The sequence below is a fragment of the Phyllopteryx taeniolatus genome, chromosome 5 (genome assembly GCF_024500385.1).
Source record: "Phyllopteryx taeniolatus isolate TA_2022b chromosome 5, UOR_Ptae_1.2, whole genome shotgun sequence".
Lineage (NCBI taxonomy): Eukaryota > Metazoa > Chordata > Actinopteri > Syngnathiformes > Syngnathidae > Phyllopteryx > Phyllopteryx taeniolatus.
In genome coordinates this window covers 6438991-6460852 of record NC_084506.1, presented here as the reverse complement: position 1 = coordinate 6460852, position 21862 = coordinate 6438991, and the positions used below count along the sequence as shown (strand labels likewise).

Below are 21862 nucleotides of genomic sequence, written 5' to 3'. Positions count from 1 at the left end.
TACAATTTAAAAAGCATTTTTTTTCGTCTTTGAGGGCAAACGACGGTGCAGCGCCATTTGGGGGACACAAAAGAAATTATATTCTGCGTTTGTTCATTTTTATTCAGCACATAAAAGACAAGGCAGACATGTTATGTTATACATGAAAACACAAATCTCAATGGAAAAATGAGCAAAGAGAAGAATAAATCATATTTTCTAAAGATTTTTACAGGAAATATTTACATTTCACATTTAACCACTGTTTCCATTGATTTAGATTATTTAGAGAGAGTCTAATACAATCGACCCAACAATGAAGTTACATTTCTTTTTATTTACACTTCATTTGCAAATTCGCCTTTTTTTTTTAAAAAAAAAAAAAGAAAATTTGCCTCGGGGAAATCATTTAAAAGGACATCTAAACAAAACAAAACCAGAAACAAGTCAGTTATTACTGAAAAAAAAAAACATTTTACATGGATTATTTTGTGTTTGTGTGAGAAGGAAAACCACAATCAATGATCAAATAATTTCACATTTTATGTAAAATAGGCACATCGAACTGAATCTGAAAATGTGGTGAACTATAATGGAATTTAAGGACTATTCTTTTATATTTATATTACATTTATATTCTATTAATTGTTTTAATAAGGTATGAATCCAAGTTAATTTTCATTTCATTATTCATAATAACATTATAATAAATGAACCAATTATCTAACAATAAAAATGTATGCAAATGCATTAAAAATCATTCATAAAGTAAAAAGAAAAAAAAATAAAGTAAATGAGGTACTGAATATTTTGCTTATATAGATGCAATAAATCAATCAACCATTTATTGAATGACAAATGAATACATTGTAAATCACCAGATATTGGAAAAAGGCAGAGAAATGTTTTTTTTTTTTTTAAATGACATGTAAATGCCCGTGCTACAAGTATCTAAAAAAAAAAAAGATAATAATTCTACATTTCTATTGAGGTAACTGATATAAATCTAAACGTAAATGACAAGAAAAGTGTGAGATATTTTAGGAGTCTAGTCTTAAGCACATTTGCTTTCATCTCTAAAGTTACGATGAAAACAAAAATCTGCAGTTTATCGCAATTTACCAGAATAGAAATGTGCAATCGTTGACAATACGTCATGTTCACCCTGACAAGAATATTACACACATCTTGTTCATTTCTACACCAAATATTTTCACGGTTTAGCGGGAATTGCATCAGTGGTAGCCCGACTTACGACTGAGCGGACTCGCGAGGCTTTCCAGGCGGTTTGGCTGATGCATAATTCTTCCGACAAAAAAGAGGCTTCGAGCTGTTTATTGACACTCCCGGTTGGTTTCCTCAAAAACTAAACATTAAACAAAAGAGCTAAACCACATCACTGTCTGAAGAAAATCAGCTAGCCTAATGCTATCACAATGCGATGCTGTGGACAGGCTAACGAAATGGCGGACGGTCGAACCTCGAAGCAACAGATATTCATTTGAACACAAACGGTGCAGCAAGACATGTCGACATTACAGCCTGACCCATATGGATTTTTTTTTTTAGGCCAATGCCAACTCTGATATTTAGCAGAGTAAAACTACGACAACTGATAAATCGGCCCAAAATTTTTAACAAATATAAGGTATTCAAAAAGAAACGTTTTTTTTTTTTTTGCTCGCTTAATGCTTGCAACAATACAGATATGAATTACAGGACCGTTTTACAAGACGTCGTCCTTTAGTATTTAACTTTACGACAGAGAATGTTTATCCCCAGCATCTGAAGCCCACTCATAACTGAAAATCACCGCATAACTGGAAAAACTCTTAAGTTGGGGCACTCATAAGACAAGGTCGCACCTTCCAGTCATTGAAAACAGATCTCGTATTGGATCGCATGGACAGTATAAACCGCGCGGTGTATACTTCGCGCGGCCCACGAACCAGTCAGCGACAATATCGGAAAGCCACCGCATTTATTGCCTCGGTGCTCTTCGCTACGAGATGTTCCAAAGTATTTCTCATGCTACATTTGTTTCTTTTTAACAAATGTAATTCTCAAGCACGGAATATTTTTCTCATGATTTCAAAAGCCATTTGACAGGACATCAGCTCCTTTGATTCAGTCACGTCTCGGCGACATATTCTTTGTCCGGCGACTGAGTCAACGCGATGTTGTTGGTTAACGTTAGCGCCGGTTCTTCCACGTTGTTTGCGTCCGACGCTTCCGAGGGACAAAGGCTGACCTTTGCGCTCTCGCTGCAAGTATGAAGGCTTATAATGACATGAGCATATTCGTCTTTTAGTTTGACGTTTGCCAAGTTGGTGCAGTCCTACCTGAATTTGTAGTCCGGAGGGAGGCTCGCCCCCAACCTGTAGTTCTCCCTGGTTCTCAAGATTTGCTTCTGAAGGTCCAAGACGGAGAAGGTGCGACCGTTGGCCACGTAGCCCAAAAACATCAGTCGCCCTCGGATGTACATCTAACATATTGACGGGCAAGGAGATTTGATTCAACGTGAATTCATTTCATGCATTCTTCTTTTCTTGTTTCCAATTATGCTCATATTACATTTTTTACTTCTAATACTTTAGCACACCGAATATCAGAAAATTATTATGAGCCTATTATTTTGGCATTCGAACGTGCCGGTGTACCTAATGTTGTGCCCACTGGGCGCAGACACGGAGTACTGACCAGGATCATGCCGGCGGCGACGTTGTGTCGATGCTGCAACAGGATGTTGTCAACCGGGCAGCCTAACGCCCCCGTGGACACCTCGTACCTCACCAGGCGAAACGAGTCCATCTGGCACTGAACGGGAAAACAATGCGTTGATTGAATTATTATTATTATTTGACAATCATTTCTCCAGATGCGTATTCATTGGCTTATTTCGTTTTATTTTAGACGAGTGAACCGTGTCACCCAATCACCAATTTCGATAGCTTGGCAATTAGCATCACGCTTTCCTTCGCTACCACGGAGGCGAAGATTAGTGACTGACAACGCGTTGACACCGGACGCAAAAACAACCGTAACAATCGGCTGTTGGGGCCGTAACGTGATTTCCGGAACAAAATACGGGCGTCGTCGGTTGATTTTGACACAACAAAACCGATCCAGGGAAACTTGTGTTTTTCTGTTCAGAAAAAAAATTCAGAAAGTGCGTTTTGCAGTAAGTGTCAGGTCGCACTGAAGCCGCTCACATGTTTTATGCTTGCCAGTCCTTTTTACTTTGACCGCTTCTAGTCTTTGCATAATCTCGCAAATAAACGAGTCGGGCGCGTGAGTACTTTTGCCACCTGAGCGCAGGGCATGGTTCTCTTCCTGTTGCTCCTGCGGTAGAGCTGCTGGATGGCGTCCTGCTCCAGCGTGGCGCCCGGTTTGACGGGCAGCGTGACCACCACCACCAGGATCTGCTGGCTGTACTGCGGCTGGCCCGTGATGAAGGCGTCGTACTCGGTGTCCAGCAGCACGGGCATCAGCGCCGTGCTGCAGCAGCACCTCTTGGGCCCGTGCCCCTTGAGCTGCTTGAGCAGGGCCGCCCGGAGCAGCAGCGGGCACACGGTGAGCGGCACCGAGGGCGCCAGCCGGGACTGCGCGGGGAAGCGAGGCAGGCTGGACAGACGCGAGTCGGGGTGGTCTGGAAGGATCACTAACCTGGCAACGGGGAGTCGGGTTAGAATAGAACATGCGAAGAAAACAGACAATCGACTGCTTCCTCCAATATGGGAATCGGTGTTGGGAATCAGTCACTCAGTCCATGGTCTTACTCCTGTTTGATGTTTCCATGGATACGCAGGGGTCCGATTTGGATCATACTGTGCTCCTTTGTGTTCTTTGCGGGTACCCTGAAACATACAGAATGAGTTTTTTGCATCTTCACTGACACCCAAATAACCTTTGACAAAGCTCATTTGTACATATTTCTGTACAAAAGGGTGGCAGGGTTCAAATAAAAATGAAGCGATAGCAAATAAAATGTAATGAAACAAGGTGAAATAAACTATACTAAATTAAAGGAAGCACATCATAGTCAAAATTAAGATTAGAAAAATCATTACATTAAATTAAGATTTAAAAAAAAAAAAAAAAAAAAGCATGGAATACATTAAGTCTATTTAAAGTGATGGGTACAATTTAAATTACAAAATAAAAATAAATGTAATACGTTTCTTATATGACATTAAGATCAAATATATTTATAATGAAACTATTCCCAGTTACAATTAAAATTCAGATTACGATTGAAATTAAATTATACTCAATTAAGGGCATCTTGGGTAAAATTAATATTAATATTTCAATAAATTCATTCGATAAAATTAGGGTAGAATACGGTCTAACAATCTACCAAAATAAGGCTACAAATTAAAATTATTAAATTATAAAAGATTAAGGGTACCATGAGTAAAATTAACATTAAGATTAAAATAAAATTTAATAAAGTCATTACATTTAATTTAGATAAAATTTGATCAATTAAATTAATCAAATTGATTTACAGTTACAATTAAGATTACAACAATTGAAATTAAAATTGGGATTAAAATTAAACTATAGCTAATTAAATTAAATTAAAGGACAGCATGTTAAAATGAATAAGACTGAAAAAATATTTAATAAATTCATATTGAATTAAGACAAAACAAGATCGCATTATTTCAATTACAGTTACAATTAAGATTACGATCGTTGCAAATTCCAGTTATTAAAAATGACACATAATACATAAGCGAACGGATCTGCTCGTGTCCAGATCTCGTCGCACATAATCATGCTCAGAATCAGAATCATCTTTATATTGCCAAGTATGTCCAAAAAACACACACGGAATTTGTCTCCGGTAGTTGGAGCCGCTCAATTGATAGAGAACACTTTGGAGACATAAAGACATTGACGAAAAAAAACAAGTCACTGAGCAATAAAGGGTTGCTAGTTATCTGGTAATTGTGCAAAAAAAGATGCAAAGTCCTCCAGCACTTAGAGCAGTTTGAATGACTAATCCCGCAATAGTCCGGTGCAAGGACCATTGTGCAAAGGGCGCCGAGACTTCAAGGAGTGTACGCAGTTTAAAGTGACTAGTAGTGCGATAATTGGTGACAATGTCGATTGTGCAAATGTTGCAGATACTGCTCAGCCAGTGTGCAAATGGCACGCGTGGCCAGTATTGGTGCAAATAGTGCGGCGTGGCGAGACTACTACAGCGAGTGCACGAGTAATGTATCATTGGCCCGACAGAAACTCAAGAGAAAAAAAACTGGCAGCATGTTGCAATGGAATATCAAATAAATAGAAGCGTGCTTACCTTTGCTTGGCTTGAGCTTCCCGCGGTGTTTTCTTAGCGGGCGGCTCTTGTTTCTCAGGTACTTTCTCTTTGCCCTTGGCCGGCTTGGCGCGGGCCCGCTCGGGTGACTTCTTGACGGGCAGCGCGGACGCATGTGCCCGTTTTTTGTGCTTGCCCTTTGGGGTCTTTGGCTTTTTCTCACAGCGCTTGATGCCTGCGTGCGGACCAACATTGTACCGTGACTCTTACCGCATTATTGGAGAATTTCCCAGGTCCGTGCGCCGGATGCTGTGACATTTGGTACAACTGCACAATGGAGTGAGATCCAATACAAGAGATACAGTGAACCCCGCTCGCCATAAATAGCGATTTTGAAGCGATCATTTTGAATGGATTTTTACAGTGTACAGGCAAGTCTGAATTTACAGTGGAGCACCTTCAGTGTTGTACCACATTGGGCCGCAACACGCCAGGCAGGACCGAGGTCTATCGGAAGATATGCAGTGTAACAGATGAAGAAGAGGCAGCGAAGGTCCCCAACTAAACTTCAGTGATTGTCGTCGTTCCCACAGCACACAGAGAATATATGCATGCGTTGTTGTACGCTGTTTGTATTTGTTGCTACTCCGTGTGTTACAATATTTCTGTTAGCCTGTCTATGGCCTTTCACAATATATGTTGTTGAATGTGTTGCTGCTTCAGGTGTTTAAGTAGCTGTTGTTTGTTTACACTGAAATTACCTTAAGATCTGCTCATTGCCGTCAGGAACGGCATTTCGCACTACATGTTAGCATTGAGCTAGGCTAGCGGACTTGAGTTAGACAACATGATATGGTTTTTAAATATATCTTGGTGTTAAGAAGTGGTGTATATCTCAGTGTTTAAACATAAAGTGTAATCCAAAGTCAAGTGGGTGTGACAAATATAGAAAACTGTAAATGGTCTCTTGATAATCGCAGATTTTTTCGGTGGGTCTGGAATGTATCCCTTGCGATAAACGGCGGTTCACTGTATACCAAAACGTCTGCCTTTACAAAGAGATCACTGCTTAGTTTTGAGAGGTATTCATTTCACATGCTGCTGTGTGTAGTCACTAATTCCGCCGAACGTAATATAACAATAACACAATACGCAGCATCGTGAGTGAGAAGCGACAGGTACCGGTGGCGGCGCGATAATAGTCCAGCCACGAGTCCAGGATGTCTCGTACTTTCTGCTGAAGTTTGGTCAGCTCGCCAATCACGTGGCATCCTTTCTTCCAGCGCGCCGACACCGTCCCCTCCGCCTCCGGGAGCAGCTGGTCGGCCTCCTGGGAGGGCACAAGGTCATCCCAGCCTCGACACTGTGCGCTTACGTATGCTCGGCATTATGGACGCAGACGGCACGCACGGTCGGATGACATCCGATACGAGCCAGATTGAGAACGCTACGATTACTGCTAATCAAGTATTATTCGTATAATGACAAACGTGTATATAGTACTGATGACAATTTTCATAATAGCAGTAATTATTATTGTTATATTGACAATTTTTATAACAACAGTAAGAAGTGTTAACAATGTGCAAATCACGTGTATCGTGAAATGAACACAAAAATATAAAATTTAGTGCCCGCGAGTTAAAAAAATTAACAGGATTATCTATTTACAAATTGATAGATTAAAATGCAAACATATTAATAAAAATAACAAGTAATAGTAATTGTCGTAATAATAATAATACTTTTATTAGAATTACATTTTTAATTCATTTTATCATGATAAAAATAATGAAAGGGGCTCAGGGCTGATCCCTGATGCAGTCCCACCTCCACCTTAAATTCGTCTGTCACACCGACAGCACACCTCACCGCTGTTCTGCTGCCCTCGTACATGTCCTGTATTATTCTAACATACTTCTCTGCCACTCCAGACTTCCGCATGTAGTACCACAGTTCCTCTCTGTGTTTTCTCTATTGCTACAAAGACGCAATGTAGCTCCGTCTGACCTTCTCTGTACCTTTCCATCAACATCCTCAAGGCAAATAATGCATCCGTGATACTCTTTCTAGGCATGAAACCATACTGTTCCTCGCAAATACTCACTTCTGTCCTGAGTCTAGCCTCCACTACTCTTTCCCACAACTTCATTGTGTGGCTCATCAACTTTATTCCTCTATAGTTCCAACAGCTCTGCACATCACCCTTGTTCTTAAAAATGGGCAGCAGCGCACTTTTCCTCCATTCCTCAGGCACTTTCTCACCCACTCGAATTCTGTTGAAAAAGCTGGTCAAAAACTCCACAGCCACCTCTCCTAGATGTTTAAATACCTCCACAGGTGTGCGATCAGGACCAACTGCCTTTCCATTTTTCATCCTCTTTAATGCCTTTCTAACTTCCTCCTTACTAATCATTGCCACTTCCTGGTCCACCACACTTGCCTCTTCTGCTCTCCCTTCTCTCTCATTTTCCTCATTCATCAACTCCTCGAAGTATTCTTTCCATCTATCTAGCACACTGCTGGCACCAGTCAACATATTTCCATCTCTATCCTTAATCACCCTAACCTGCTGCACATCCTTCCGATTTCTATCCCTTTGTCTGGCCAACCTGTATAGATCATTTTCTCCTTTTTTAGTGTCCAACCTTCCAGAATTTCTCTTTCACCTCTAGGTCACATCCTACCTGTGGGGCATAGCCACTAATCACATTATACAGAACAGCCTCAATTACAAGTTTCAGCCTCATCACTCGATCTGATACTCTTTTCACCTCCAAGAAAGTTTTAAGCCGGATGCCCTTCCTGACGCAACCCTCTGCATTTATCCGGGCTTGGGACCGGCCTACAGTTTGCACTGGCTTGTGCCCCCCATAGGGCTGCATTAATTAAACAAAAACACTAAAGAAATAAAATGAATAATGTCCTCACTACAGTTAAAAAATAAACAATAGTATATCCTTACAATATTGGTTTATTGATTGCTTTATTTGAACTTGTAAACAGAAAAAAACCTGAGATAAATAAAAGAGAAAACTCAGGAAAAACTAATAAAAAAAGCAGCAATAAATTATAGAATTCAGCACAGTTTACATGTTCAAATGGAGAAGTAAAACGATTTCATTTAAAATAACTTAATTTTGACAATATGGTAATTAATTTGGTTTTTGATGTAACGCAAACCACAACCACTGTAATAAACAGATTGTTCAATTAGCACCCAATATTGTCACTGAACACAATTTATTAGTCCCTTTGTTGAGACAGAAATGTCTGATTCAGATAAAATCCAAAGAAGTGAATCAATCACATTCGAAAGTGCTGGTGTACCTAATGATTATGTCCGGTAAATGTAGAGCGACTCAAGAGTGAGTGAGTTTCGATTTAAACCTCAAATGCTCATTATGATAAATGGAGAGGAACGTCTTACTGTAAATACTGTAAAGCCAATTAAAAAAAAAAAATCGGTAAAGGTGCCTTTTTGATAAATGTTCAGCAAATCAACAAGTAGCAATTCCTTCAGTCATCTTCGATCTCTCCTTTTCAGAATACCTATGAAAAGGCTCGCAATGTTTTTCAGTCTTACCGCTTCCTTTGCTGAGTACGGGAGGGCCGAGAGTGGGAGCTGAACTTTGTTGTCCTCGCACTTGAAGGACAGCACAGCCGACGTGCCGCTGAGCAGCCGCACCGAGATGCCCTTTGCCAGCTGAAATACACAACACACACGCGCACACAAAAGGTAGCAAATTTAAATTTTACAGCGGTTGGTTGTAAAAAGTCAGTTCCAAAACCGCTAAAACAGGGGTGTCAAATTAATTTATGTCACCGGCCACTTTGTAGTTACCCTTTCCCACAGAGGGCCATTATGACTGTGAAACCATATAAATAGTTCATCGCCTCATATTATTGCATATACTCAACAAATTGATGGATAACTTGTTTTGAAATCAGAAGGATAATAGTTTGTTCAGCTATTGTTCAAGTTACTGTAAAAAGGCGTTTGGCACCGCCCCAAAATTCTTTTGCAATAGCTCACAATGTATTACATATGACAATTTGCACATTTTGGTACAGATTTCAGCAAGAATCGTGGAAGTTGACACACATAATTTGCTTCACGGGCCGCACAAAATGCAGATCTGGCCCCCGGGCCTTGAGTTGGACACCTGTGTGCGCACTAAAACTTTGTGCAACAAATTAACATATGACCGTGACGCTGTCTTGAAATGATGGCTCGCAACCAGCTATGAGCGTTAGCGTCTCTACAATTGGTAGAATAAGTACTGTAGACTCACTCACGAGGCAGATAACTAGCTAACAAGCTAACTAGCATGGCTAATTTCAGTACGGTTCTGCGCTGACGTTACTTCACAACAGACAAGCAGAGAAGTAGCTCCTCGTTTCATGAGAAATAAGTACTTTTACTGCTTTCCTCAATGTTGACTTTATTTAGAAAACATCAATTGGTTCATTTCCTTTCACATTTATTAATGTACCAAACATGCTATATGTTGTTCAAAAAAACACAATACTGTAGATTGTGTGCGATGGAACACAGTTGCTGATATTTTCATGTGAATGGCGTCCCATAGTTGGTATTTTTTTGTTTTTTACAACGTAGAACCTGATGCAATTCTAAGATTCACCTTGACAACAATCTTCTCCTGCTGTTCATCGGCAGGCTTCCAGCTCCACTCCTTCTTGAGATTGCCTTCCCGGTCGCACACGAAACCGCCGCGCTGGTCCCACAAGGCTGTCACCGCAGAGCTGGAAGCGCATCGTTTTAGTAGAAAGCGGGCGTGCGGTCGCGTCGCAAAAATAAAGGGCGCCGAAGCCACCTGACAGGGTGCGAGACGGAACCGTGGCCAAACATGGTGACGGTGGCCAGGACGACGGGAGTGTGGCTGTCGGTGAACACGTTGGTGCAGAAGCCTCCCGACGGAAGACCCGAGTGGCTGTGGCACACGGCCATGTTGCCTGACGGGTAGCTTGAGGGTACGGCGTTAAGGGCAACAGATACCAACACCATCCAAAGCCCTGAGCGACCAAAATTCTTATTTTTATTCCATGAAATTGAATGCTATTCCCAACAGTGGATTCTCTTCCTTTCGTGCCGTTTCTCTTGGCTGCACTGCTTCCAGTCTGTGTTTGTGGATGTAAGATTGTTTTTGTCCAATCAGATTTCAGCCTTGATATGTTGCCACGTCAATGTAACCTGCCAAGGGCCTTCACAACCACTTGTGGAGGTCTATAGGAATCTGTTGCTATATCGCAGATGTTTCTATTATACACATTTTTTTCAAATGTCTTATATGTTTACAATGTTTTAATAATTGTGTTTAAATAAGTTTCAATGTGATTACAGCATGTAGAAGGAGTATTTTAGGGCTTAAACTAAAGTTTTTTTTCAAAGTTATTTTTATTTCCTACATGCTTGCAATTATGTGTGTTCAAATTTAAATGTGTTTAAAAAAGTGTTTCAATAAATTTGAATGTGTCTTAAAGGATTAAACTATAAAAATATTAAAATATTTTTTTTTGTCTATGGTCTCTCTAAACATTGCGGAATTATATCGTGGGTGCATCTGGAACGTAACTGGAAAGCGATCCACACACAGTAATAAGTTTCATAATCAACATCTCTAGTGAGTATAATGTATTTTCAAAACCGTTTTTGTCATATTATGAGATAAATATTGACTGCGAACTCTGCCACAGTTGCATGCTGTTTCATTGGTTTTTGTATAATAATGATGGTTTTTAGAATTGCGACATAACAGTGGTGCTATAAAGTCGGCACTGAGGCCCAGCAACAAAATGCACTGCAAAGGATACAAAATGAAGGAAGTTCCATTGCTGATCCTGCAATGTAGTCTCTTCAGCGGCGGTTTCTGGCAAGGAGTCACGTCATCGACGACAGTGTCGGCTTCACCGGTCACCGCACTCTTCGCCTTAATTCCCGACCTTGCGTCGACATAGTGACGGAGGATGGGCGAGCTCGGCACCTGATCGACCACTCGCGGTTTTATGCTGCGAGATGGAGACGGAGGCACGTTCGTGCTCAGAATAATCATTTGACTGCAATTTTGGAAGTTACATTACAATACATTTACTTTAAGGCAAACAAATTCAATTAAATGTGGTTCAATGTAATATGGGGCAAAATGACCATTTCAACAAATTTAAACTTGAAAACTGAATTGGAGTCTAACAAAATGAGATTGAAAAAAAAAAATGAACATTTTTGACGGTGAAACGCTAAATTAGAATTAAAAAAAAAAAATTCTAGGCAATCAAGGACAAGGCCTAAGGGCGTGTCCTACTGGGATACAGCAGCCAATCATATTGCAGCGGTGCATGTCCTGCAGCCGATCATGCTGTGTCCCGTGTAGAAACATGAGTGGCACTCCTTATAACGCCTCAGTCCATCTGTTTTATATTGCCCCCAAGTTTCCAGGACGGGCACACCAGGAGCAGCAGCGCAACGGCCATTCAACTCATGCAATGCATTTTTTGCTTTTGTCCGCACAATTTCCCGACTCGCAGTCTGGCCCGGTCACTATCCGCCAAATAGCGCAGGTCCACTTGTCTCTCCGTATCTAGCGAGGGGAGGTCCGTGCTTTTCAGATGACACACTGGACAATATCGAACCTAAACGCATGAGGTCTTTATCAGGAACTCACTGTGGACTTCTGCTGCCCTTCAGTCTCTCCACCACCCACTGACACAAACCCCTGGAAGGAGGCGTGTCTTCACCCAAGGCCTGAAGCGGCAGAGCGAACCAATCTGGACACACCACAAGAAAAGTGACATTTCGGCTGACGGACGGCGCCGTCGGGCCAGCGAGCGCTCTGCCACCCACCTGGATCTTGACCGCTGCTGGAGATCATGCTCTCATCCGTGGGTGTGGGGCTGAGAGCTGCGTGGGTGCAAAAAAGGAAACACAGACACCACACACAAACCAATGAGAAATCGGTTATTGCCAAGAAAAAGTGTGGGTGTGAAAAGATCCCCCAATGGTGCGATGAAAAGTGTGGGTTTTGAAATACCCACATTCCCCGCAAGGGCGATCAAAAGTGTATGTTGAATATTGAGGGGTGGTGAACCCTTTCACTGGGAAAAGTGGGGGTGATGAAACACCTACATCAACGTGGGTAGGAGGGGGAAAAAACCTTTCCCCCGCAAAGACTGTGGATGATGGAAGCTCCGCATCCCACACGGGTGGAACAAAAAGTGTTGGCAATAAAACCTGTCATCGGGAAAAGTGTGGGGGTTTAAACCTTTCGCCGCAAAAGGTCAGGGTGTTGACTGACTGACATCTCTGAGGGTGCGATGAAAAGTGTGGATATTGTAACCCTTCATTGGAAAAAGTCTGGGTGTTTAAAACTTTCACTAGTGAAAGTGTGAGTGTTGAAAAACCCATATGCCCCGCTGGTGCAGTGTGGGTGCGGAAAACTTTGAGTGACCCACATCCCTCTTACGATAAACTGTATCATCTGGAAAAGTGTGGGTGTTTGAAACTGACACGCACATAACCACACGGGTGACAAAATGTGCGGGTTTTGAACCCTTTCACCTGGAGAAGTGTGGGATATGAAACACCCACATTCCACAGAGCTACGACAAAAAGTGTGGGGGTGGAAACCTTTTGATGGAAAAGTGTGGGTGCGAATGACCAAACGGATGTGGGTGTGGCAAAAGTGTCAGTACTGAAACCTTTCATTGGGAAAAGTGTGGGTGTTTAAGCCTGAGAACAGGGAAAGTCTGGGTGTTGATAGACTCTTATCAACCGCTGGTGCCACGAAAGGTTTTTTTGTGTATGGGAACCTTTCACTGGGAAAAGTGCGGATGTTGAAACCTCCACTTCCCCCGTCAGTGTAAAAAAAAATGATTATTATTATTGAAACCTTTGTTGGGAAAAGTGTGGGTGTTCTTTGCCAGTATGGCCTTACCGGACACTTTGTTAGGTACAGCTGCAGCTTCTAATGAAGAAAAAGAAGACACCATGAGGCTTAGATTTGATCGTCAAACGTGACACAGTTTTCCAAATAAGACCTTGAAGCGCCACCTTCTGGTGCAATCTATTTTGTTAGTTACACTTTTGAACACAGAAGAACATTGACTTGAGTCGCGTCTGTATAATTTCAGTCTCTTTTCAGGGAACATTCACATACCTGCTTTGTCATATGAAACGATATCGTGTAACTTGTGCATATTTGTCATTAGGTCAACAGGGTACGATGTTTTCCACATGCTACACGTACACAATGCAACTTATTGTATTTTGTTATCAGTTTATTATTTACAAATAACAAATATGTGGTTAATCACTCTGCCTGCTCAAGTCGTGCGTGGTTAAAATGATATACGACGGGAAAATGGTGTCCATTTCCACAGAAGAAATGCACACACGAGAGAGCGATAGAAAGCCAGGACAAACATGTCCTTACCTGTTGTGTCTTGATTTGTTTTTGTGGCTTTCTTTTGCGACTTTTTCTTCCTGCCCGCCTTGTGTCGGGCAGCGGCATCTTTCGCCGACTTGGGCTGCTTGAGCGCCGCGTCGGCCGAGTAGTTGAGGATGTCCGCCACCTGCAACGCGGCGCCCCGGTTGCGGTACAGCAGGCGGCCCAGTTCGTTCAGCAAGCGAGGGGCGGCCCGCTTCTGGCTGGCCAGCGGGTCCTGCGTGTCGTCTTCCGCCGACTCATCTTCGCATGCTTCGTCCTTTGTGCCCGTCGATGTCTCGAGAAGATCGTCACTTTTGGCTTTTTTCAGGAGTTTTAGTTGTTTGCCATTTTCGGACCTGTCGGACGAGACAAAAACCGGCTGAGTCGGTACACTGACACAAGCTCAAAACACCCTTTGCACGGGAGACAAAAAAGCGTGGGTTTTGAAACGTTTACCCGGGAAACGTTTGGCCGTTGGCGACGACGACAACATCCACCTGCTCGGCAGGTGCGACGGAAAGCGTGCGGATTCAAACTCTTCGCCCAGGAAATGTGCGGGTGTTGAAAAAGCCACACGCCCCGGCAGTTGTGACAACAAGTGTGGCTGTCAAAATTGCGGGTGTTCAACCACCTACATGGCTCAATGAAAAGGACGGGCGTTGAAACGTTGAAAAACCCACATCCTAACAGGTGCGACCAAAAAAAAAAAATGTTTTTAAAAATAAAAATAAATTTTTTAAAAAGCGTCACCGCCCCTAAAACGAGCAAATTTCGCCGTGGCGAGAAACGTGCAGTCGAGAGGTTCTGGTACATCTCCATTTGTACCGCTGCACAATGTACAAGATAAATATAATAACGAGGAGTCTTTTTTGAAGACACCGAAAGCTTACGCAACAGCTCTCAGCACACCACAATCGTGTCAGATCGTGCACGTCTTCCTACCTTTTTTCCTTCTTCTCGTCTTTGGGCTTAAGCACGTTCACAAGTTTGCCCTTCTTACTTCGCGGCGGTGCAGGCTGCAAAAAGAGGAGAGGGGGAATATGTTTGAAGAGTCGCGGTCGTCGTATGGCGCGCGCGCCGAGGAGAGCCCACCTGGTCGAAGAAATATATCGGTTGAGGGGACGACGCCGTCAACGAAGTCATGTGGAGGGGGGGGAACTCAGCTGACTCGAGCTTGGACTATTACGCCGGCTTCTCTCACGGGTGGAGGCAGGCGGCGTCGAGCTGCGTCACCAAGCGACACAAAGCGGCCGTCGTCAGAACACTTTTCGCTGCCGAGTTCCACACACGGGACTCGAGTGATACTGCGATCGCGGCGAGACACTTCCGGGTGCACGCTGCAGCGGCCGTCGCAGCGTGACGTCATCTGGCGGGTCCCCAGAGGGCGCTGCACATGAAAAGAACGCAATCCTGCCTAGCAACAAGGAGCCGCCGAAACGTGTGACGTAAGATGGAAATGGAGGTTACTCATCCATCCATGTGTTAAATCACCCACTTCCTGCAGGTGTGACGAGAGGAAAAAAATATGTCCAAAGTCTAGGTGAGTAAAATGAAAAGCCAGGGTGTTGAAACACCCACGTCCACCGTGGGAGGGATGAAAAGTGTGGGTGTACAAAACGTTCCACCGAGAAAAGTGTGGGTGTCGAAACACCCGCCTTCTCAAGGGGGAGACAAAACAAACAAAAAGTTTGGCTGTTAAAACCTTTCCCCTGAGAAACTGTGGGTGTTAAAAGATCCACGTCCTGAGTGGAAGTGGTGAAAGTGTGGGTATGGTTATCCTCCCATCATTTCTTGCGCTTTTTCATTTTCCCTCTGAAAGGTTGTGTGGCTCGCATGCAGTACACACTGTGGCCACCTGGTGGCTCGCAAGCGTCTCGCTGTCTCTCTCTCGTGCTCTTTCTTTCCCTCTCTGTCGCTCTTTTCCTCTCTCTGTTTGAGCGCCACACTTCATAACTTCGTTTCCCAGTCGGCGAGCTCATGGCGGAGCTTGAACCTGTGGACGGGGAGTTGAGGAGGAAGAGGAGGAAGAATCCCAAGGCCACGGCAGCAGGTCAGGATCATGCGCGCACTCGCTGGACACTTCATTAGGTACACCCAAGAGTTGTGGCACCTTACAATAAGGGGGCCTTACAAATGCCAAATTTTAATCAAGAATCTTTATAAAGATTTCATTAAGTCATATAAGAATTAAATGTGGTAGCAAACACCCAATTGTATGTCGTTAAAACTGATGATTTATAAGTATCACTAATTAACTCATTCACTGGCAGCCTTCCCAGTTCCCATGGATATTTGACTTCTAAAGCCGTCAATGGCAGTGGATGTGTTAACCTCCCCTGTATGAGGTCACCGCATTGGCCACTCATTCGGACATTCAGCGCATTCCTAATGGGTGTTTTTTAAACACCCACGCTTGTCGTCACCCTTGTGATGTGAATGTGTGTGTGTTCACTTGCAACACGCGTGTACACAGGTGTGACATAAAACCTGGGTAGGTGATGTGGGTGGATGAGGTGATATTGATGTAGTGCATTAACAGCGGGAGTTGAAGTCTTTCACCGGGAAAAGTGCAGGTGTTGAAACACCCACATCCCCGCAGGTGTTTTGAAAAGTGTGACTGTTGAAACCTTCCACCAGTAAAAGTGTGGGTGTTGAAAACCTTTGCCTGAAAAATGTGGGTGTTGAAACATTTCATCACGAAAAGTGAGGGTGTTGAAACATCCACATCCCCTGCGGGTGCACCAAAAAGCGTGGGTGTTGAGACTTTGCAGCCGTGGGGTCAAATGACGCCGAGGGGGATGACGATGGTGTGGCTGAAGTCACACAACAGCTGGAGAAGACAACGCTGGAGGACAAAGAAGAGCGGGACGAGGACAGGCGAGAAGACGGTAACGCTTCGTCGTCATGGTGACCCACGCCGAAACGAAAGTGAAAGCGAGACGCTGACACGGAACCACACTTTTTGGCAGATGGCGACAAGGAAGATAACTCAACTGCCAAGAGGAAGAAGAAGACAAAAAAGAGAGGAAGTGAGGACCCCCGCAACAAATGAAATCCACAAAGTAGCGACCAAATATTTATTATACTGTATGCATATTTATTTTACTGTTTCCCTCCCTGTCTATCCGTATGTGGGCTACAGTGAAGGGACAGACTGACCCCCCCTCCGTCCCCGTTTGCCAACTTTATCCCAGCGGAGACTTCCCCAAGGGAGAGGAGTGCGAATATCCGCCCCTAAAAGACGGGTGTGTGACCACCATCCACGCCGTTCCTGTTGTATGCTTCTTTCGTACGTGAATTTTCACTTATTCCGATTGTGCAGGTGTACCTAATATTGTCTGGATCCCATCGTCAGGCGCAGTGCGGCGTGGCGGACGTCCAGTGACGAGAAGCGAGCTCTGGACTCGGCCAACCGGGAGATGTGGAGCGACTTCAGGCAGGCGGCCGAAGCTCACCGCCAGGTTCGCTCGTATGTGAGGAGCTGGATCAGACCTGGCATGACTATGATTGACATCTGGTGAGCATTGCCCCCCCCCCCCCCCAGCCCCCCCCCCCCCAGATGTCAACAGATAAGGCAGGGCAAGGGGCTAATTGGATGCTAGGTGTGGTTTGACCAACTACGAGAGTGTAAAAATAAGACTGAAGTTGAGATATAAACATTTCTACAGAGGTAGCTGCTCTAATTTCCGCGGGTAGGGTATTCCAGAGTGCTGGAGCCGAACAGCGAACACCCGAGATAGAACCCGCTGACTTCTTTTCGGCTTACTAAAAGAACACCATGTTGCAAGCGTCGGAGCCTGGCACACTTGAAAATTTGAAGAAAATCTCAGCGGTGAAAGGGAAAAGTCACCAAACTGTTTTGTGCCCAATGTGTTGCTGGTCCGTTGTTTCTGCCAGTGAGAAGCTGGAAGATTGCTCCAGGAGGCTCATTAAGGAGAACGGGCTCCAAGCGGGTTTGGCTTTCCCCACCGGCTGCTCTATCAATCACTGCGCTGCCCACTACACCCCGAACGCGGGAGACCCCACAGTGCTGCGCTACGACGACGTCTGCAAAATAGACTTTGGAACTCACATCAACGGTAAAGCGGGTTCAGATCGTCAAACGTGTCAGTGTGACTTTCTGTTTCAACATAGCTACCAACTTTTTTTCATCGGTCTCTGGGGCCGTTATGATCCGGCACTACAAATTCTGCTAGCAACAAGCGACCACACAAACTAACGTAACACTCAGGGGACCAGGAAACACAATTCTGAGCAATGTGTGTGCATCAGGTCATGCTTATTTGAAATGATGATTTGATAGTTTGTACAATCGAAGTGGTGTCCCCCCATTTACGTTTCATACAAAAATGATTTCAATACGATGTTGATGTTCGCTTCTTCCCAGGCCGAATAATAGACTGTGCCTTCACCGTCGCTTTCAATCCAAAATACGACAGACTGCTGGAGGCTGTGAGGGATGCGACAAACGCCGGAATCGAGGTAACGCGTCACAGTATGACATCACGGCGGCGTTTCTGGGTGTGTTTGATAAATGGCTTTTGCTTTGCATCGTAGAGTTTCAAGTTGCACTTCCGGATGTAGCGCCGAACTGTATTTACTGACATTGGTTTTCTGAAGTGTTCCTGAGCCCATGCGGTGATATCCTTTGTCGGCTTTTTGATGCAGTGCCGCCTGAGGGATCGAAGGTCACGGGCGTTCAATGCGAACCATGTTTGCTTGTGAATGACTGAGCAATTCAGGGAAGCTCCTTTTCTACCCAATCATGGCACCCACCGGTTCCCAATGAGCCTGTTCACCTGTGGGATGTTCCAAACAGGTGTTTGAGGAGCATTCCTCAACTTTCTCAGTCTTTTTTGCCACCTGTCCCAGCTTTTTGGGAACGTGTTGCAGCTATAAAATTCCAAGTTAATGATTATTTGCTAAAAACAAAAACAAAGTTTATCAGTTTGAACATTAAATATCTTGTCGTTGTAGCGTATTCAATTAAATAGAGGTTGAACATGATTTGCAAATCATTGTATTCTGTTTTTATTTATGCTTAACACAACGTCCCGACTTCATTGGAATTGGAGTTGTAATAAGAGCAGCGTTAGCATTCACAGAGAGACACAACAGAACAACAATGCATGTGCTCCAGTGCGCAGGTATCGACGTGCGCCTGTGCGATGTCGGCGAGACCATCCAGGAGGTTATGGAGTCCTACGAAGTGGACATCGATGGCAAAACGTATCAAGGTGATGACCACGCAGGTCATCGGTATTTCTTGACACGGATATGCTGACGCCTCCTATTTTTGTGCTCACTGGCCGTCTTTCGTTGCAGTGAAGCCAATTAGGAACCTCAGTGGTCATTCCATTGGACGGTACAGGATACACTCAGGGAAGACCGTCCCTATTGTAAAAGGCGGAGAGGCCACACGGATGGAGGTGAGTGCAGAAGGGTGCACGCACCGATAATCAGGCTCAATTTATGCATTTTCGCACCCTTCGGAATCAAATTAGCAATGGCCAATTTGTCTAGATGTCTTTAAAAGATTGAACCACAGCATATCCACAAATTTATTTTTCATAATCTACCCTCCGTTATTTGATGAAAACCTATTTGCTGTTTTTGTGCTTAGGCCAGAGCAATTATGGGTCAGTGGTTGGGCGTGCCACACGGCTGCGAGGGGTTTGATTATCAAAGTCGGTGTTATCAGCTCATGTGAACAAGAGCTGGATGCAGATAGCGATGAAGACACGCACGCATGCATGCATGCACACTCACACAAAATGAGACACTCATGGCCGCTAAGAAGCTAAAAGAGGACATGCTAAATAAACACAATCTGTCCTTGATTAAGTTTGCTGAACACAATTTTGAACAGAAAGGTTAGCTCGGATGCTAACTAATAACATGACGCAAAGGGCGTTCTGAGATCATTTTGTCAAGCTCATTCAAGTGTGCGGCGAACTTTGCTGCACATAGCTTTAAATACAAATAGGAAAGTTAGCTTGAATGCTAATGCTAACACGATGCAAAAAGTGTCCTTGCTGGGAATGTAGGTGATCTGGGGTTGCTATTCTCCTTATCACGAGCCAGTGTGAACACGCGACACTTTTGAAGCTGTTATTACACGGGCTGACTGCTACATATTGTCGCTTTAATGCTTGTAAGACATTCTGTCTGTATTTTTTCCCCATGTTTTTCCTTCCGTCAGGAAGGCGAAGCTTACGCCATCGAGACATTTGGCAGCACGGGCCGTGGCGTAGTCTACGATGACATGGAGTGCTCGCATTACATGAAAAATTTCGACGTGGGACATGTGCCGATAAGGTTTGACTTTGAACAAATGATCCTAAATATTTAAGTAGAAGTACAGATAATTGTTTAAAACAAGCCTCTAATAAAAGTACAAGTAACGATTCAACTCCTAAGAACAGATCCATTTTTACTGTCAATACTAATTTGATTTAATTTCTGAAGAAAACTTCTCTGCATGTAGTGAGAAGGAAAAAAAAATCTTGTGAAGTGTAACGTTATTGTTTTGTTGTAACCTTGCTACTGTTGTGAACTCGGTAACAATGTAGCGAGTAAACGTAAAACACTGTCAGAAAAAATAAACGGAGTGGCGTCTGGAGATAAGAGTTCCTTTTGTTCCAGGACCATGCTTGTGTCTCAAATCATGTCCCTATTGAAATGAATGGCAATGCAATTAATCCATTCCATCCCTACCCAAAAATATTATTATTATTTTTTTTATTTTTTTTACAGTTTTGCACTGTATAAAAATGCACAATAATAACTTTTATTCTCCACATAGCTTGGAAACACGGAAAATGCCAACACAGAGCATGACTGGACCTCATGTTTTGACGGGGTTAGGGTTAGTTAGATACTCATTAGATATGTAATTAAAGACTGAAATATTAGTATGACTTGTTTGGAAAAAAACAAACAAACAAATTCCCACCACTGCAGACTTCCAAGGGCCAAACACCTACTGAACGTGATCAACAAAAGTTTCGGCACGCTGGCGTTCTGCCGCCGCTGGCTGGACCGGCTGGGCGAGAGCAAGTACCTGCTGGCGCTGAAGAATCTGTGCGAGCTGGGCATCGTGGACCCGTACCCGCCTCTGTGCGACATCAAGGGCAGCTACACGGCGCAGTACGAACACACCATCCTCCTCCGGCCCACCTGCAAAGAGGTGGTCAGTCGGGGCCACGACTACTAAGACTTTACAAGCCCAGTTATTCCTGACTTCACAATGCGGGTCATGGCTTCTCTGCTCAGAAGCCAGGACCTGCATTTACAACTGAAATTCCAAAAATGTGTTCCATGGAACTCTATTTGTTTAGTTCTAAGTCTGTTCTTTTCATTTGCTTTCATTTGTTTCTCTTGGCTGCACTACTTCCAGAACATGCATGTGGATGTAAGATTTTCTTTTTTTTTTTTTTTTTTGTCCAATCAGATTTCAACCCTGGCCCACTTCAACTGCATTAGCAAAGGGATTGGTGGGTCAGTGCAAAAACTGTCACAGCCGAATTCGACATCTGTAGTAACCTGCACACATTATTATATTTAATAATCAGCGGTAATTGTTTACACTATAGGCATGTTATTAGATAAATATCAATTTCCTAGTGCTCTTGATGGAATAGTTACATATAAGATGGTATTACATCATTATTTGTGCTTCTGTTTTCCTCTCCAAATGAAACAAAGGGCATATGGAGTGTTGTTGCACTGCTTTTGGGAAATATGAAATAACAAATGTACAACATGCAAAGATATTGCCCAAAATTATTTTGCTGTCTTTACCTTATCAGAGTATTGAGGCGGAACTACAGGTATATCTCAATTCATTAGAATGTTGAAGGAAAGTTCATTTATTTTAGTAGAGTGAAATAAATTAAATAACACATAACACAAATTAATAAACACATAAGAAAATGCTTTTTGGATGGCCAATTCCTCCCTAATTTTCATGTTAAAATTAGTTTAAGTAATGTTCTAATTTCTTGTGAGGGAAAACTTGGGATGTTTGTTAGCTGTTAGCTATAATCATCAAATATAAAAAAAAAAAAAAAAAAAAAAAAAGTAAAACATTAACATGTTTCAATTAACATAGTACAGTAAAGTTAAAACGTTAAGTGTTTGGATTGATGCAGTTTATTTAGAGTGA

At 43.3% G+C, this 21862-nt stretch overlaps 2 protein-coding genes across 6 annotated transcripts; one reads left to right on the top strand and one right to left on the bottom strand.

The window, feature by feature from the left end:
• Positions 1–91: 91 nt before the first annotated feature.
• LOC133477852 (uncharacterized protein C3orf20-like) lies at positions 92–15049 on the bottom strand. 2 transcript variants are annotated; one of them, XM_061773104.1, is made up of 17 exons: positions 14788–15049; positions 14638–14711; positions 13702–14051; positions 13204–13233; positions 12114–12170; positions 11935–12037; positions 11087–11281; positions 10090–10239; positions 9898–10018; positions 8838–8957; positions 6434–6581; positions 5294–5486; positions 3759–3836; positions 3288–3645; positions 2680–2796; positions 2322–2464; positions 92–2258 (listed from the first exon to the last, which is right to left on the bottom strand). In XM_061773104.1, the coding sequence occupies exons 1-17, from the start codon at positions 14836–14838 to the stop codon at positions 2111–2113; spliced, it is 2436 nt and encodes an 811-aa protein (XP_061629088.1). In that variant the 5' UTR covers positions 14839–15049; the 3' UTR covers positions 92–2110. The 2 variants fall into 2 exon arrangements, with proteins under 2 accessions (XP_061629088.1, XP_061629089.1); XM_061773105.1 differs by having other exon boundaries at positions 92–2243; positions 14788–15047.
• A 17-nt stretch (positions 15050–15066) lies between these two features.
• LOC133477853 (methionine aminopeptidase 2-like) lies at positions 15067–21466 on the top strand. Of its 4 annotated transcripts, XM_061773108.1 has the most exons (13): positions 15067–15235; positions 15662–15745; positions 16467–16583; positions 16665–16724; positions 16838–16940; positions 17051–17212; positions 17593–17774; positions 18083–18177; positions 18836–18932; positions 19021–19124; positions 19898–20013; positions 20501–20563; positions 20659–21466. In XM_061773108.1, the coding sequence occupies exons 2-13, from the start codon at positions 15673–15675 to the stop codon at positions 20909–20911; spliced, it is 1425 nt and encodes a 474-aa protein (XP_061629092.1). In that variant the 5' UTR covers positions 15067–15235; positions 15662–15672; the 3' UTR covers positions 20912–21466. The 4 variants fall into 4 exon arrangements, with proteins under 4 accessions (XP_061629092.1, XP_061629091.1, XP_061629093.1 ...); XM_061773107.1 differs by lacking the exon at positions 15067–15235 and having other exon boundaries at positions 15294–16583; positions 16665–16725; positions 16832–16940; XM_061773110.1 differs by lacking the exons at positions 15067–15235; positions 20501–20563 and having other exon boundaries at positions 15300–15745.
• Positions 21467–21862: the final 396 nt, after the last annotated feature.